General features: G+C 38.2%; 1 protein-coding gene across 1 annotated transcript in view; it reads right to left on the minus strand.

Moving 5' to 3' along the window:
• LOC145729588 (diuretic hormone receptor-like) overlaps positions 1–15622 on the minus strand; it is a 213308-nt gene that overhangs the window by 26871 nt on the left and 170815 nt on the right. The window contains exons 8-9 of the mRNA XM_081980410.1: positions 9434–9514; positions 9114–9199 (exon numbers count right to left, since the gene is read on the minus strand). Of these exons, the coding sequence (XP_081836536.1) occupies positions 9114–9199; positions 9434–9514 (167 nt within the window). The remainder of the gene's footprint in view (positions 1–9113; positions 9200–9433; positions 9515–15622) is intronic.

The raw sequence follows: 15622 nt of genomic DNA on the forward strand, positions 1-15622 counted from the left end.
GAATCTCCCAACTGTCATAGGAACCAAGTTAGGAGCTGTCAAATTGTGACACCTTCAATATTTCTAGTACAGTAACATTGTTGTGTTTCATGTCAAGTATCTTGTTTTTTTTTGTATTTTTTTTAAAGAAATTTGTTTTGAGATAAAATAAAGCTGAAAATACAGGCTATAATTTGACGAACGAAATTTCTAGCTGTTATAATATTCCAGTTAGCACGTGTCAAATAAGGACACCTGTCCTATTTAAAGAAAAACAGAGAAAAGGTGGCAGTTTGAAGGAAACAAAGCAGATAGAAAAAGAAATATGACAGTCAACGAAAGAAAATGGTATCGATAAAGAAGAAGAAAAAACTAATTTTAAAATCAGTGCAATCATAGCGGTTGAAATCCAATTACACCAATTTATCTACATTACCTCTTTTGGGATAGTTTGAGTTTATGAGGAACGCACTATACCTACAAGATCTGTGGAAGGGAATGTACTAGAGTTTTGTATTTAAATAAAGGAAGTTTTAGGCACACACAGCCTTCTCCACAATAAACTTTATTTACAAGAGGTGCATAAACACCCATCTTCAGGAGCTAAAATTCAAACAATCTACTAAAAGGATCCTAGTTATACAATAACGTACCTCAAAGGTGGAAAGAGGCGCTGGCTGTCTTTCTATACAAGGGAGACTGCAAACCCATGATAAACTCCAACCAGCAGGCTTTCGATTTATTATTGGAATTTTAATCTTCTTGTTGTAAAATTCAGATCTTTTATGTGGGAGCAAGCTGTCATATTGCCTCTTTTTTTCAGAGTATCTAGATGTGAATGATGCGTTTCTATTCTTTAGGAGTAGCAAGATATCTAGCTCACTTTTACATTTTAAGACCTCTTGATCATTCTGTCGATATTTTGCTTGAGAAAAATTTCTTATAGGACACTTTCGCGGTGGAAAACAACTATTAAAATTTTGCAAAAAAATGTATGTAAATGCACTTCAGTGCGAATTTACATCAATAGGCTCTACTGAATACACGTTTTAGAAATCGGAAATATTATTATTTTTTGGGGGGTGTGATCTGATATGTGATATTCAAGTATACTAGCAGAAAAGGAATCCTGAATGTTGGTGAAAATATTATCCAAACATGCTGCACTATGGTAAGTCGACATTGAAATCTCCCGCCAAGATCATTTTACCTCTGTTAGAACCACGTTGTATCATTGCCTCCAATCTTTCCATAAAAACTTCGTATTCTCCAATGGGCGGCCTTCTAAACGCACATCAGCACTGTCCTTTTGGCATTGCGACCAACTTCACAGTACTCAATACTGCCCTCAACACTAAGTGAGTTTATATCAGATGTGACTGCACCGGCAAGCTGCTGTTTCACATAAATAGCATTTACCCCATGCTGCATGCTGCTTCTACAAAAGGCGGAAACTAACTTTATGTTCCAAGATATGAGAGGCGATTTGATCTTTGGTCTTCCAATGTTCTGTAACCAACAAATAACAGCTTTCATCATGTTCCTTTACCATAACCTCAAGAGTGTCCATCGCACTTCCCAGTGACTGCACATTTTGGTGTATAAGACTTATGCAGTTCTTATAATTTTCAATGGTTAGATGTTCATTAATGTTACAGCTTAGTGAAGTTCCTGTGCTACAGGTGATTTCTATGTTGTTGTCTGGACTAAAAGAGATTGGTTGTAACTGATCTGCCTCCTATGCTGTTGTAGTCTGCGTATTTAAACCGAGCAGTTTCTGTCCCTTGCTGAATGAGAACATTCTTCTGATCGGTATCTCATTTTTAAACAGTTGGTACAGGACAGCTCCCTGGAAAGTCAATCCTGAGGTGCATGTTCTTGTCCGCATTTATGGCAGCTCTGTTTGTCTGACCAATATTTAGCCACATGTCCATACCCATTACATTTGAAGCATATTGCCAAGTTCAGATGCTCTCCAACATGAACTTTGACCAAATAAAAATGTACCTGCTCCTTTTTTATAAACCACTTTGAAACTTCAGGTGGGACTTGCAATATTTTAATATTCTCCTTGTCTTTCAGGGCCTTTAGCTTTGTGTGTTTGTTCTCGTCCTGACTTTCGACTACGATTCCTCCACTTTTTAGGTATCGGATATTTTTGAAACCTCCTCCGACCTTGGAAGGATCTATTTCATTCTTTAGCACCTGCAACGCTTGTAAATAATCTGTGACATCGTTAATTCTAATAACAGTTTCAAGCGTTTTCTCAGATTCAGGTGTATGCTATTTTTCTTTTTGAACGTTCCCTGTTGGCTCTCTAATGCTTTTTATAACTACTGAAGCATACGTCCGTGGCACTATACTGTTGTCGTCTGTTTTGCTTTGTTCTACATTCCTTCTTTTTCTTCGGATTGTTTCTATCTCTTGCGGTATGAATTAGGGCCTGTATGTCATTCACTCCTGTCCACTGTCTTATGTTCCGCAACCATGACAATTTCTTCCTTCCCATTCCTCTACGGCCTTCTATCTTACCCTCGATCAACAACTGTAAATACTCATCCTTTTCGTTCCTCATAACGTGTCCCAGGTATGCAGTCTTTCTCTTTTTGATGGTAGTTAACAATTCACGTTCTTTGTTGATGCTGGACAGTACTTTTACGTTTGTCATTCTTGTAGTCCACGGTATCTTGAGCATTCTGCGGTATAGCCACATCTCGAATGCTTCCAATTTGTTAATGTTGTTGACTTTAAGGGTCCAACCTTCCATCCCATAGAGAAGTACCGACCATACATAGTACTTCAAAAATCTCCAGCTCCGACCAAGATCAAAATCCGAGCAACTGAATACTCTTCTCAGTCCTAGGAATGCTTGTCGGGCCTGTTCAATGCGACTCTTGTTTTCGATATCGGTGGTCCAGTCTTCAGATAACCACATGCCCAAGTATTTAAATTTGCTCACTCTGTCTATGCGCATTACGTTGAATGTTAATTGTGAGTTTTCAAACGCATTCAGGTTTCTTGTTACTATCATCAACTTTGTCTTTTTAGTGTTTATGTTTAGACCCATCAATCTGCTATGTTGACCGACTGTGTTGGTCAGTCCTTGTAAGTCCTGCAGGTTATCAGCGATGAGCATTGTGTCATCGGCATAACGTATTGTTACGGTCTGGGCCTACTATGCTCGATACTTCTTAACGAGCGCTCGCTTCGGGATGAAACCGATGCGCCGCAATATCTGGCCGGGCGCGTATTAAAGTAGGCCACAGTTAGGAAGCGACACCTGGAAGTATCTTGATTATTCGAAGCAAATCGCGAAGCGTTTCGCGGTCATTCTAGAACGTGGTTTGCGAATATAAAAGAAGCGGCGTCGACGACAGTGTAGAGTGTAGTGTAGTAGTGAATTTGGGAACGCGGTAAAGTTTAAATAGTGGAATAGTTGTGGAATTGTAGTAGTGTTTTTAGTAGCTGTGTTAATTATTGTACGGAGTGTTTTGAAGTGTAAATAAAGTTATTAATTGTTGAGTTAAACTGACTTTGTGTAAACCCACGGGAAAATCGTAACAGTATGTTGTCAACCCACACTCCGTTGACTTTAATACCGATTCTCCAAATCTTCCAGTGCTTCCCTGAAGACCCTTTCCGAGTACAGGTTGAACAAAAGCGGGGACAAGACACATCCCTGCCTCACGCCCCTCCGGATCTCTATATCATCAGACAACTCATTATTGAGTCTGATCTGTGCAGTCTGGTACCAATATAGATTTTCGATACATCTGATATTTCTCTGATCTATGTTAAGATCCCTGAGGAGTTGCATTAGTTTGGGATGTTCAACTCGGCCAAATGCTTTCTCTTAGTCAACAAAGCAAAGCCATATATGACTTTTCTCACTCATGGCAGTTCTGTACAAGGACTTGCGTGGCAACTATCGCTTCTCGTGTGCCCATCCCTTTTCTAAACCCAAACTGTGAGCTACTGATATATCTTTCACATTTTTTATAAATCCTCTGATGAATTATTTTAGAAATACTTTCAAAGTGTGGCTCCTCAGGCTAATCCAGTCGATGGTCTCCATACTTTCTAGCATTATTTTTCTTAGGTAGAGGGATGAATGTTGAACTTAGCCACTGTTGTGGGTATTGTCCTGTTTAGTATACGATGTTAAATATTTTGTGTAAAACTTCAATGCCTCTTTCATCCAATATCTTCAATATTTCCGATGGGATCTCATCCGGCCCAATTGCTTTATTGTTTTTAGAGTTATGTATCGCTTTTTCTATCTCCGCTCTTGTGATTGATGGTCCTGTCAAGTGGTCGCTGTCTTCATTCATAACTGTAGGTCTGTCTTGGTAGAAAAGTTCCTTAATATATCTTTCCAAGATTCTACATTTATAGGTTTGTTTAGTATTTGCATCTCCCTGTTTGTCTGTTTATTATGTAAATCATTTTCTAAGTTTACTGTCTGTCTGTTTTTGAGTTGCCCAATTTTATATACTAGTAGGGTAATACTTTTATATAGAGCGTTTATTGCTTGTCGTACTTCATCAGTTTTAGTGTCATTTTTTCCAGCTGTTCTATATTCAATTTTGTCCAGTGCAGCAAACGCCGTTTCAATGATAACGCCTGTGTCGTCTCCATGAGTTGTTGGAGTTGGGTGGTTATCAGTGATTTCTTCTTCTTTGTCCTTTGTTTGGAGTGATGACCTGTCTCATAGCCTTTTCAAGTGAAATTCAGCAGAAGGCGGGGTCCCCCAAATGCTGCCTCTATTTCGATATATCATGATTAATGTGATATTGCAACGGTGGTGTTCTTTGCATAGTGGTTTTGGGTGTAAATACATTATCATGTTGAAAATAGCATATTCTTATCAAGTAGCGAGGAATCTGTCGTCTCCAAAGACAAATATCTTGTGGTGTTACTATTATCACTTTTGTCACCCATATCTCAATTCCTTCTCAAATTTGCACGTAAATTAACATCAAATAAACACAAGAAAGCAAGAACCGATGTAAAGACGACTTTTATACTCGGCGTTAACCGTGTAGGAATTATTTTCAGGATAAGCCTGCATGAAGTCTGACACCCGTATGTGTACAACAGAAAGGGTATTTGTCGCTTTGAAAGCCCTTTAAGCTTTTTGTGTTGAAGAGACAGTTGTGTCTAGAAAACAGTTGGTAAATTGAAAAGCTTTAAAACCACTTTCCTAATACATGGGTGGTTAGATATAATAAATAGGGTTCATTGTTGTGACAGTCCGGTTAAACGGCGCCCTTGTTTCCTGTTTGGAAAAATCCAATAAATAAGCAATTAATCACCAACTTTGGCAAAACTTGTAATCTACTATCCGGCGGTTGCAGATTTAACTCACATTTATTTCACTTATTTTTAGACTTTTGGATGGAGCGACTCCAAAGTTTTGTGACGTGTAGCACAGGTCCTAGTCTCCAAAATAGAGCACACACTGTAGTCCATAGGATTTAGATCTGGCGAGTAGGGTGGCCATTCCTTCGACGAAATGAAATCCGGAAAATGGATCCGGCACCTGAGTCGCTTTTGCTTTGTGGCCGTACTTTCAAGCCGTACGCGCTTGTTATCGTCGGTGAGGAGCTGAACTTTTTGGATCTTGTCAGGCTTGAGATGTAGATCCTCTTTGGCTATTTGGCGGATTGATTCCCGATTAATACCAGTCTCACGAGCTATTTTTCGCATGGAGACCCTCGGATTTGGCCTCTCTCGTTCTCGGACGAGCTCTTAGCGGTTCTAACGGTGCGCTTTCTGCCACTTCTTTCTTGCCACTGATTTTTCTCAACTCATGTAACGCCAAATCTTAATAAAGTAGCTGAAAAGTACTGAATAAAATTAAAACATAACTTACATGTAGTATTTTTAACGAAGAATCGACTAAAAATATCAAGTTTTCCTTATCAAAGAAGGTCTTTTCTTGAATTTTCACTCTTTCGATTCTCTCACTTTTCAAACAAAATGGCCACGCGTTACCCTAAAAGAAAGTCAATTATTCAAGAGATTTATTATTAAATTGACCTTAAAGCAAATCCACTTTAAAATAACTTTTACATCAATGAAGCACATGATTTAAACATTAGCCAAAAATTTCTATCAAAAGACAAATTGAGTGAAACCCCCCGATTTTACGGAAGTCCTTTCAGTTGATTTAATCAGATTAGGTTTTAAAATCGATAAGAAGAGAACATTGCATCAAAGAGATCTTAAATGTAATTAAGTTATTAATTCACGCTTTATTTGTGTTTTAACCCACACAGATATGTATCTGACTTCGATAAAAACTGTCTATTTTTGATCTCAACATCATTACTAATCTAAGACACTCAAATTCAAACTTTGACCGTGCTTTTCTCCCTGACTGTACTCAAGTTTTTAATATTTTTTAGGTTATTGGATAGCAAATTTAATGAGGATTTCAAAATTGTTCTTAAAATTGCGATTAGATGACTCCAAGTGGGTTTCATGGCAATGTTGGTTACCGATGGTTCTTAAAACTGAGTTTTTGCTGGTCAAACTTTGACAGTGCTTTTTTCTTTAACTGTACCCAAGTTTTTAGTCTTTTTTAAGTTATTAGACAGCAAATTTAATGAGGATTTCAAAATTGTTCTTAAAATTGCGACTAGAAGACTCCAAGTGGGTTTTATGACAAATTTGGTTACCGATTGTTCTTAAAACTGAGTTTTTACAGTTCAAACTTTGTCAGTGCTTTTTTCTTTAACTGTACCCAAGTTTTTAGTCTTTTTTAAGTTATTAGACAGCAAATTTAATGAGGATTTCAAAATTGCTCTTCAAATTGCGATTATATGACTCCAAGTGGGTTTTATGACTAATTTGGTTACCGATGGTTCTTAAAACTGAGTTTTTGCAGTTCAAACTTTGACACTGCTTTTTTCTTTAACTGTACCCAAGTTTTTAGTATTTTGTAAGTTATTAGACAACAAATTTAATGAGGATTTCAAAATTGTTCCTAAAATTGCGATTAGATGACTGCAAGTGGGTTTTATGACTAATTTGGTTACCGATTGTTCCTAAAACTGAGTTTTTGCAGTTCAAACTTTGACACTGCTTTTTTCTTTAACTGTACCCAAGTTTTTAGTATTTTTTAAGTTATTAGACAGCAAATTTAATCAGGATTTCAAAATTGCTCTTCAAATTGCGATTAAATGACTCCAAGTGGGTTTCATGGCAATGTTGGTTACCGATGGTTCTTAAAACTGAGTTTTTGCTGTTCAAACTTTGATAGTGCTTTTTTCTTTAACTGTATCCAAATTTTAAGTCTTTTCTAAGCTATTAGACAGCAAATTTAATGAGGATTTCAAAATTGCTCTTAAAATTGCGATTAGATGACTCCAAGTGGGTTTTATGACAAATTTGGTTACCGATTCTTCTTAAAACTGAGTTTTTGCAGTTCAAACTTTGACATGACTTTTCTCTTTGTCTGTACCAGATTTTTTTAAGGTTATTGAATAGAAAAAAATTATACGTAACTTAAGAAGTACAGTAGTAAATTGTGCCAAAAATCAAGACCATAAATAAGAAACATACATTTTTAAAATCACTTTGGAAATTTTTTCAAAACAGGTGTGGTTATTTAACGTTTTAAGAAAATTGGGAAAAAATTTGAATATAAGCTCTAGGAAGAACATTAGTCAACTACGCCAAAAGTCAGGTTGATAATTAATGTAAAACAGTACTTTTAGAAAAAGTTTCACAAATTCTTTTTTACACTATTGTTTAGCTGGGTATTAATAGTCAATTCTCTAGGTTTTGTTATGTGTTTTTTCAAGTTTGTAAAGGAAAATTTTGTACAATATTAAGTACCTGGTAAACTACTGGTAAACTGTGCCAAAAGTCTAGTCTCTCAATGTAAAACTAGAATTTTGACAAAAGTTTAAAACTTCTATGTAACAGTACAGAAAACAGTTTATAATTGATGGTTATCACCATACCGTATTTCATCTGTATGAGATTGGCAAATTCTGGATAAAATGTACGTAACCTAAGAAGGACATTAGTAAACTGTGCCAAAAATCAAGACCATAGATACGAAACAAAAATTTTGAAAAACAATTTGAATCATATGCTAACATGGTTTTAATAGCTAACTTTTAAGATTCGATAAACAGGTCTGGAAATTGTCCTGGAAAAATCCCCTGAAGAGAAGCACTCAATCACTCAATGCTCCAGACAAAGAATGAGACACTTTTTAATTGACGTTTCAGTGTGCCAAAACGGTTGTGACGTCATGGGATATTTGTCACGTGACCACTTCATCAAGAAATTTGATTGAAACTTTGTGACCAACTATCTCTTCTTATCATTGATTTTGACTGACTTTCTTATGCAATTTACGTCTATCGGCATTGCCTTTGCCAGCTAATAATATAATTCAATGCTTCCAATCTAAAACGTGCCATCCAGGAATTAAAAGGCGGTTCTCTCTGTGCACTTTCATTAACTTGGCTGCCACTTAAACCGCCTTTCTAGGATCGGAATGAAAAGAACAAATTGCTTATTTGTGAGAATTATAAGTGGGTTTTCAAGCTCTATTTGCGATATGTCCTACTTTTTTCTCTGTTTTAAAGATTTCTACTGGTTTAATCAAAAAAGATGAGTCAAAGTTAAACAACAATAGAGTAATGCCGGTAAACAAGTTTTATTGAAGGTGTCAAAATTAGATAGTGCGTAACTTGGTTCTTATGACAGTTAGGAAGTTCGTTCAAAGGACAAAATTAAGCTTAGAACTATTTCTCTTGTCAAGACAGAGTTTTTCATGAAAAACACTATTAAGTAACAAAACCGGTCTAGAACACTGTGATCTACGCCAAACTTAAATACAAAACTTTAGTAAACCCCCTTCCACAGATTTTGAAGGTATAGTGCGTTCCTTATAAACTCAAACTGTCCCAAAAGACGTAATGTTTAGATGTATTGTTGTAATTTTAACTGCTATGTATAGTCGATTCCACCAATTCTTTTACTACATCTGCATTTTCTTTTGTTGACTGTAATTTGTCTTTTAAGTTTGAAAAAATATGAATCAAATCTACTAGTTAACTACTTCAAAACTTTCTTAATTAACCAAACAAAAATTAAGTTTAAAAACTTACCCCGTCATTTTGATCGTCAAGTAGTGATGTCTGCACTAGAAAGCTTTTGATTACAGCCCACACGATAACAAAGAGCAGAGGCAAACCTGAAATACAAATCCAACTTAAAAATCAAGAATTTGCTTTGCAATCAAGTTTCCGGGAAATCCACTCAATTACTTCTACTTGCACAGATTAATTGCAGTTCCAGCAGATTAACTCAGGAACTGATTGCTCCGGAGTGCAAAAGTCGGTTTATTTTAAAAGTAAACTTACTATAACAAGGAAAAGCAACAAGTCGGAAGTTTCGGATAAAAATTAGAATTTCTTAATCAACTTACCCCAACCGATAAGGACGTACACCCTGAGTTTGAAGCTTTCCCTGGTTAAAGTACGGACGACCAGTATGTAGAGGTAAAGTCCTGGAAATTGAAAAGGAAAATCAGTTTTTTGATGAAATTCGCTATATTAATATTTCTACGGCGTTTTTAGGATTCTTTGCTTTAATGTCGTTTTTTTTTGGTATACACAAAACGATTCGAGTTTTACAGCCTAAATAAACGGTTTTTATTTATCTTACGAAAAATGAGTGGAATTTGTTTAATTTGCATTACAGTACAAAATACAATAATTGTTGTTTTTTATTGATCCAGTGTATACAGGGGGAGTCAGTTAATACTAGCAGGACTTCTATAACCAAGAGAAAAATTATTATATAGAAATTAGAATTTTTTGATTTAGAATTTAACAAAAATATATTTTTTTTTTGGAAAGAAGTAGTAGTCCATATTCTTTCAGTGGAGTCGCAAGAGTACGAAAGGAAGGAAATGACAAACAGTCTTCTCCACAATACTTTATTATGACCTTAGATGTTAAGGTCTGCTCAACAAGTTTCGGTCACATAAATGACCATCTTCAGGAGCTCAAATCAGTCGATCAATGTGACTACTGTCTTTTTACAAGGGGAGAGACAGAGAGACCCATGTTATACCGAATTAGTGAATTTAAGATAGTTCAATAGGCGAACAAAGCTCATTATGGAGAAAAAACTAACTCTAGCACATTAAATTAAAAACAAAAAACTTAAACTAGACCCATTTTAAGGGCTGGGTGAGACCCTATGGGGAAAAAAGAGTTTAAAACTTATACACCATCTGCAGAAGAGGCGATCAAACAGGAAACAAAACTGTTCTGTTTTGTTTATTTTAAACCAAATTTTAATATCATTATAAATAACCCAACAACGACAAAATATTTTACTCAATGTTATGCTAAAAGTACAATTATTGCAGTTGGAAACGTTTACACCGAGAAAACTTTTCTCAATCGATCCGCTTTCCTGAATGACTGCAACCTCTTTTGTGTGGCGCCAGAAGCATCCGTGGAAGTGGAACTTACCATTCTTCTGGCTATCTTAATTTGATTCCGCACCGACTCTTCAATGTAACCTTCAGCTACACTCGACGAGCACCAACCTCCATGACGCTTTACAGCCAAAAGGTCTGCTCCTGAATCTGCTAATAAAGTTACGGACGAACGCCGAAAGCAATGTCCGGTATAGCCCTCCGGATTTGGCACCTTCAAATACTTTGCTACTACACTGGGTAGTTTACCCATAGTATTTTTCCCAACGGGTTGCATAGAGCATTTTCCTTTCCTTGGTCTCAGTGCTATATATTTCTTCGTCACTGTCAAGAAATTCAAATTGTCTCCGTTATTGCAGTCTACAATAGTGAATATTCTTGGAATCTTCGTTTTTGTTTGACGCAGTTGCACCAAAATAGATGAGTCCATAATGGTAACATCACCAAACAGTAAATTCGTCAACTCCTCTCTTCTGCAAGCTCCTGCAATCCCGAAGCTTATAACAACCTTATGGAGCAAATAGATTTCATCTGGAGCAGTTAATCTCTGGATTTCCTCCCTCGTAAAGATACTGGACTTCTTCGGAATATATCCTTCCGAATGTCGTTTTAGAAATGCGATCACTTTTGGGAACTTACTGATGTCGATGTCTCTATAAACAATTATTCAACATTGAATAGACTGACCATAACGTTGAGGGCTTCAAAATCTGGCTTCTTTCATTGAAATAAACCAACACAGCACTTTCAATTATGCATTCATTATTATGTCACTTGCCTTAGATCACACAATTTAACAAAATCTTGGTATGACTTTTCATACAGAATTCTTGACTTTTTTGACAACAACTGAAGGCATATTTTACTGGCTGTTTCCTCGAGTTCAGCTAAATTTGCCATCATTTTCGTCGGAATAGGTTCTTCTTATATGAGATACTTACAGACTGACAATCAATAATTTTTGACAAGCAAATGCTTTTTTTATTATTTTTCTCTTGGCAACATTAAATTGATGTGGCCCGAATTATATGAATTGCGAAAACAGGACTCTCCATTTGGTCGTAGGTAAAGTATAGTACGTCACACGTGGTCTAAGGCATTTTACGCGCTCATGAAATTACACACTAACTTTTTCCATATCGTGCGTAAAATGCTTCTTACAGCACTAGTTACGTAATATACTATTATGGAAAAATGTATGGAGAACTTTGACAGTTGACAGTCAGAGTAAGTCAGAAACAGGCAGCCAAACGTCACACCTGTCACAAGTTCACTCATAAAGCTATAAATTTCTAATAAGTCTTTGAACATTCTCAGATATTTGGCTCGCACTTGGTGGGGTTCCCACCCTTTGACTATGTTGATGTTCTACAAGGCTTATGTCAGGACACACTTGGACTTTGGCTGTCTTGTTTATAATGGTTGCAGTAAGGAAAACCTTAAAAAGCTGGATACGATTCGTCATCGGTGATTGAGGTTGGTCGTGGGGATGATTAATTCCTCCCTTATGGAGGCAATCAATTCCACTTATATTAGTTATAATGTTAATTATCAATTTTGGTCGAGATTTTCTGTTCCTTCCTTGCTGGAGGTCTTTGACCTACTACGGCCTTACATGCGGGACATACACGTTGATAGAATTGCTCCCTATTATACAGAAAAGCCTTTTAATCGGAGAAAACATTTCTACATTATGCCCTTGGAGAAGACTTAACTGTTAACTGTCATGCATTTGAGATGGAGTCACTTAGGAGGTTCCCGGGTAGGTGTAGATTTTTACGGATGCTTCTAACAATCTACAAACTTGGACAGCTGGAGTGGGGATCTACAGCAGAAACCGTATAGGCATCTCCCTGGGACTGCCAGGGGATGTAAGCATATGTACTGGGGAGATCCTGGCCATTTGGAGGGCCTTGGAGGAGGTGAGGTTCCTTAATATTCGACGAAGTGGCATAGGTATACTCGGACTGTAGAAGAGCCCTCGCAAGTATTGTGTCGGTTCCTGATCCTGGAGACGATCATGTAACACACCTTGTCAAGCAGAGTTTGGGGAGACTAGATATGGAGGAATTCGACATCGACCTGCTCTGGATTCCTGGCCACACCGGGATTGAGGGGAACGTTATGGCGGACTACCTGGCAAATAAGGGGAGATCCTGTGCTGATAAACTCGACTTTCATCTTGGATTTAGGGAATATCTCCCTACAATTAAAAAGCAAATATGGGAGCGTTGGATTGAGCAATGGAGACGCATCTCAGACACAAAGGGGGTCTCGTATGCCGAGTTGGTGAAGAGGTCTTTGAGGACTCCATGGTTCGCGGTGGGAAAGCGTCTGAAACGTAGGGAGATTACTACTCTAAACCGTCTGCGTAGTGGGCACTGTCTTTCTCCGGTACATCTCCATAAGATTGGAGTTAAACCGGATCCACTGTGTATCTGTAATCAGAGGGGAACAATTCATCACCTACTGTTTGAGTGCCCTCATAGCATTCTGGAGCGAGATCTACTTTACTGAGCTTTGCAGACCCTGCTGGCAGCTCTGGGAGTGTCATCTGTTCTGCTCTACCCACTTCTTACCACCTCCCACACAGTAAGCTTTCTTAATTATGCTCAACTTAAGCTGTAGTAATAGCATCCCTGCACGCTCATTCATGCATGTTTGGCTCGGCCACCTATCCCGTTTTTACCTGTGCTTGATGCACACTGGTTTGTGGCATTGCTTGCCCTGTTTGGTGCATTGTTTTGGTTTTGTATATCATGAAATGCTGATGTGCTATTTTTGCTTCTTTCCAAGTTGGGCAGGGATATGAGGTAACTCGGTGACTCGTCCTAAGCGACAAATTCTTGCCGTTTCTGTGTCTTCGCTGACTCGTGTCGGATTAAATGACACATAGCTCTGGGACAACATGCTACTGTCTTCCACGAAGAAGTATTTGCAATCTTGTCCTGCGGGCTGGAACTATTGTCCAGTCCCCTAATTGGACAAAATATTAATATCTGCTCAGATAGCAGGGCAGCCATCCCAGCACTCAGTGCCGAAAAGGTAAGCTCCCGGCTGGTGGTGGAATGTAAAACAATCCTCGAGACACTCTCGTTGAAAAATAACATCCGCCTCATCTGGGTGCCAGGACATTATGATGTTCCTGGCAATGAGGAGGCCGACCGGTTGGCTAGATTTGGCGCACAAGTGACGCCCATCGGTCCTGAACCGTTTGTTGGGATCTCAAACTTTGACAAACTGTCTCTTAAAACCAATTGAATGTAATAGTTAAATTCATATGTCGCTTTTCGAATTAGCTTAATGATCGTTTACAAATGAAAATGGCAACATTGCAAGCAAAATCTGTACAGAAATAGTTTGTGATTGGTCAAAAAACGCTTGCTTGCTTTCAGTTTGAAAGTCACATTTTTCGGTTTTTTGTTTATATCTCGGAAACTATGTGTCCTACCGACAAGACAAAATAAAAGCTGCTTAAATTTGCTACAAGTTTTATTCTGTTAAGTTTTTTGATATCTTGTAAAGTTTTCGAGATATCCGCTCTTGAAAGTGTGTAATTTTGAAAAATGAAATTTTTTTCTTCACACTTTCGCTCTTTTTGACCGGATAACTCTTTAACCATGCACCGAAAAGCTGAATGCTGGCTGTAGGGTTGGTTGGTAAGCAAGGAATGGCTAAAATGGTCAATTCAACATTTTATAACATCAAATTGACTCGAAAAGACCGAGCTCTTCCTCTTTCAACAGTGAACTCATCGGTTCAAATCAACGACGAAATGATTCCTGTGGTGGAGCCATTCTTCCTATTCCGACGTATATCCATCATCAAAAAAATAGACGAAGATTTAAAGCTATACATGAAATACGAATTAGCCCCGTTCCCATTAGCCTTATTCAGTGAAAGTGGGATGAGGAAAGCGACTAAGTCAGCGCTGTACAAACTATTCAACACTACTACCAAGGATGTACATGTCGCACAGCTACAAATCGTATTTGACGGAGGGCTTCTCCTTCATAAAGTAATTTGGCAAAAAGGTGCAAAGATATCGAGAATCTGCAAGAGCTACATCCACTTTATCACGAAGAACTACCACGGAAAGAGATGTACTGTAGTCTTTGACGGTTATTCATCATTCATCTCAAGCACAAAAGTAGCAGAGCAGCAAAGGCGCTACCGACTCAGGAAGTCTGCAGACATCTATTTAAGCGAAGACACCGATGAGATAAACGTCAAAAAAGAAGATTTTCTGTCGAATCAGTTCAACAAAAGCAGACTCCTCAACATGCTTAAGGTGAAGCTTGAGGACAATGGGATTAGGACCCTTCAAGCAGAAAGTGATGCGGACGGTCTGATTGTGGATGCGGCTGTGGAAATGTCGGAAACGACAGCTGTCTGCATTGGGGGAGAAGATCCTCATCGTCCTTTTGATGGCTAAAGCTGATACGTATAAGGACATTATTTTATCAAGCCTGGACGTGGAAAGATGAGAGATTTCTTATTCTCGCCTTAAGAGCTTCAGCAGCAAGGTTTCAAGGACGTGCTGTTTTAGCATGCATTTACTGGATGCGATACAAGATCTTCCGCATTTCGAAAAAGCAAGGTCGCATTTGCGAAATTGTATCTGAAGTCGCCAGAGATCCACCTCCCAAGTACAAAAGGCAGGTGAAACCTGTATGTTAAAGTGGTATGGAGCTCCAGCGAGAGGTCTTCCTGAATGCCTACAGGTACAAGTCATTCTTGAAATCGGTGGCCACCATCAAACCTAATATCTCTTGTTTTCCTCCCATCGAAGGAGCAGTAAAACAGCATTCCCTCAAAACATTCCATCAAGTTCAGCTGTGGCTAGTAAATGACCTGCCTCCTCAGATGTATGGGTGCAAGATTGAGAACAACGGCCTGGTCTCCGTACACAGTGAGATAGCAGCTGCACCGGATGATATCCTTAAAATGATTTTCTGCCGTTGCACGAAAGACTGTGCCAGCGCAAAGTGTGGCAGCAAAAAAGCAAGCCCCAAATGTTCCCAAGCATGCCAAAATTGCCAGGGGAACTGCCTGAATGGGGTCTCTCCAGTTGACTCCGAAGATGAAAAGGATCAGGAGGATCCTGTTTTTTTACAAAGGACCGATGGAGAAGACGATAGCGAAACAAAAGATGAAAACGAAGAC

Source organism: Ips typographus, linkage group LG5 (assembly GCF_016097725.1).
Source record: "Ips typographus isolate SLU linkage group LG5, UJ_Ityp_2.0, whole genome shotgun sequence".
In the NCBI taxonomy this organism is placed as follows: domain Eukaryota; kingdom Metazoa; phylum Arthropoda; class Insecta; order Coleoptera; family Curculionidae; genus Ips; species Ips typographus.